Below are 2182 nucleotides of genomic sequence, written 5' to 3'. Positions count from 1 at the left end.
GGGGGGGACAACATGCAGTAAAGGGCTGCAGGTTGGAGTCAAACCCGCGGTCGCTGCGCTGAGGAGCAAACCTTTTACACATGGACGCGCTTCCACCAGGCGAGCCGCCCAGGCGCTCGGCGTTATTGTTTGATAAAAGACTCATTTAAACAATTATCTGAATTGTTGCAGGTTGACATTCTATCAGTCGATTAATTGTCCTAATGCGAGGCGTCCTATCGTGTCCTTCTGACAGGATGCAGACAACAAGGTGGAGCGGACCTGGGGCGACTGCAGCGCCCAGAAGAAGTACTCCCATGTGGATTTGGTGGTCATGATCGATGGCTTTGATGGAGAGAGGGGAGCTGTTGTGGCTGGGAGCAGAGGTTACTTTCTGAAGGTGAGCTGGAATATAGTGTCCAACACATGCAGGACATAAAGGAGCAAGCCGCTGCAGACGCAGACAAACCAGCTGTTAAGACGTTTCCCTCTCCTCCGTTGTGTTCAGGGGCCGCTGGTGTTCCTGGAGCAGGCTCTGATCACTTACGCCTTAAGGATCCTCCACAGCAAGAACTACACCATGCTCTACACACCCTTCTTCATGAGGAAAGAGGTCATGCAGGAAGTCGCCCAGCTCAGTCAGTTTGACGACGAGCTCTACAAGGTACTGCTAACTTGTTTTTAACTTAGCAAGGTTGTCATGGATCGCTAAGCTCCGGACTGAGCAGACGAGCTCGTCTTGGTGGAGTATGCGTACGTTCAAAGGTTGTTTTAGTTGTGTGTCAGAAAACTCAGATTGGACAGACAGTCCAAAGGAAATTAGGGATATCCGGCGGAATTCCAGGTGGCACCTGAACATTTCGGGAAACGAAACGTCAGTGATGTAGCCTACTCCTTTTTCGCCGGTGTCCGTCATATTCAGCTTTGTTTGTGTTGGAATTTTAAACTCCGCTGGAGTTATGAGGACTATGGTTGACTGGTCCTCAGGTCTCTGTATGTTAAATTGAGTCCCCTAGCTAGACTCTCCGTCCAATTTCTCCGTCCGAGTTTTGTCTCGCACTTTTGAAATAAACAAGAAAGTTTTTATTCCCATCCCGGAATCCTGTGTGGACTGGCCCGACTCCTCCCCCTCTAACCCTGTATGTGTTTACTCCAGGTCATCGGTAAGAGCAGTGAGAAGTCGGACGACAGCTCCATAGATGAGAAGTACCTCATCGCCACCTCGGAGCAGCCCATCGCAGCCTTCCTGAGGGACGAGTGGCTCAAACCCGAGGACCTGCCCATCCGCTACGCCGGCTTCTCCACCTGCTTCAGACAGGAAGTGGGCTCCCATGGCCGAGACACCCGCGGGATCTTCAGGGTGCACCAGTTTGAGAAGGTCAGTTGTGGGACATTTCATTGACAGTGAAATCCAACATTCTAATAAGTACACAGCCATTTTTTGTCATAACTTATCATCATTTAAATTATCCCAAAAGTGTTTGGCAGGCACACACTAAAGTAACAGTAATATGCAAGGAAATTTGACTTCAGGATTTGGGATACATAATTGATTTACCCTCTTTTGTTTTGGGATTTTGTAAGAAAATACAAATGAACAATGTAATGATCTTGTGTTTTTCTTTGTAGATTGAGCAGTTCGTCTACGCCTCCCCACATGACGGCAAGTCTTGGGAGATGTTTGATGAGATGATCGGGACGGCAGAAGAGTTCTACCAGTCTCTTGGAATTCCCTATCGCATCGTCAACATCGTCTCCGGTAGGTCAGACACTGAAGCTGTTGGAAACAAACTGTCATGCCCAACGGAAAGCTCTGACTGTAAATCCTCTCCGATCAAACAGTGACACAAGTGGTAAGCCCCGGGAACTGCAAAGGGAAGAACAACTGTAGAAATGAAGTAAAGTGAAAATCGATTCACATTCGTATCGCGGTTCAAGCTCTGTGGATTCAAAATCAAATCAATATCAATATTTTTCTCTTTTTTTTTTCTTTGTTTTGTAATGGCGTGTTTACTGTCACATGGGAAAAGAAACTACGTTTACATACTGTGAAATAGGGCTGGGTGATATGGAGAAAATCAGATATCGCAATATTTTTGGCCAAATACCAATAACACAACGGTGTTGTAGTGTTGACTATTGGTGCTTTCACAAAATGTGTACACATTGAGATTTTTGAGAAATAATCATCAGTAATGTGGAT

At 46.6% G+C, this 2182-nt stretch overlaps 1 protein-coding gene across 1 annotated transcript in view; it reads left to right on the top strand.

The window, feature by feature from the left end:
• The window catches only part of sars1 (seryl-tRNA synthetase 1), a 7944-nt gene that overhangs the window by 2831 nt on the left and 2931 nt on the right, over positions 1-2182 (top strand). The window contains exons 5-8 of the mRNA XM_032519785.1: positions 236-379; positions 488-643; positions 1136-1357; positions 1609-1738. Of these exons, the coding sequence (XP_032375676.1) occupies positions 236-379; positions 488-643; positions 1136-1357; positions 1609-1738 (652 nt within the window). The remainder of the gene's footprint in view (positions 1-235; positions 380-487; positions 644-1135; positions 1358-1608; positions 1739-2182) is intronic.

This window comes from Etheostoma spectabile, chromosome 7 (assembly GCF_008692095.1).
Source record: "Etheostoma spectabile isolate EspeVRDwgs_2016 chromosome 7, UIUC_Espe_1.0, whole genome shotgun sequence".
In the NCBI taxonomy this organism is placed as follows: Eukaryota; Metazoa; Chordata; class Actinopteri; order Perciformes; family Percidae; genus Etheostoma; species Etheostoma spectabile.
Note: the sequence above shows the minus strand (reverse complement) of the source record. Positions and strands in the feature narration are given on the sequence as shown.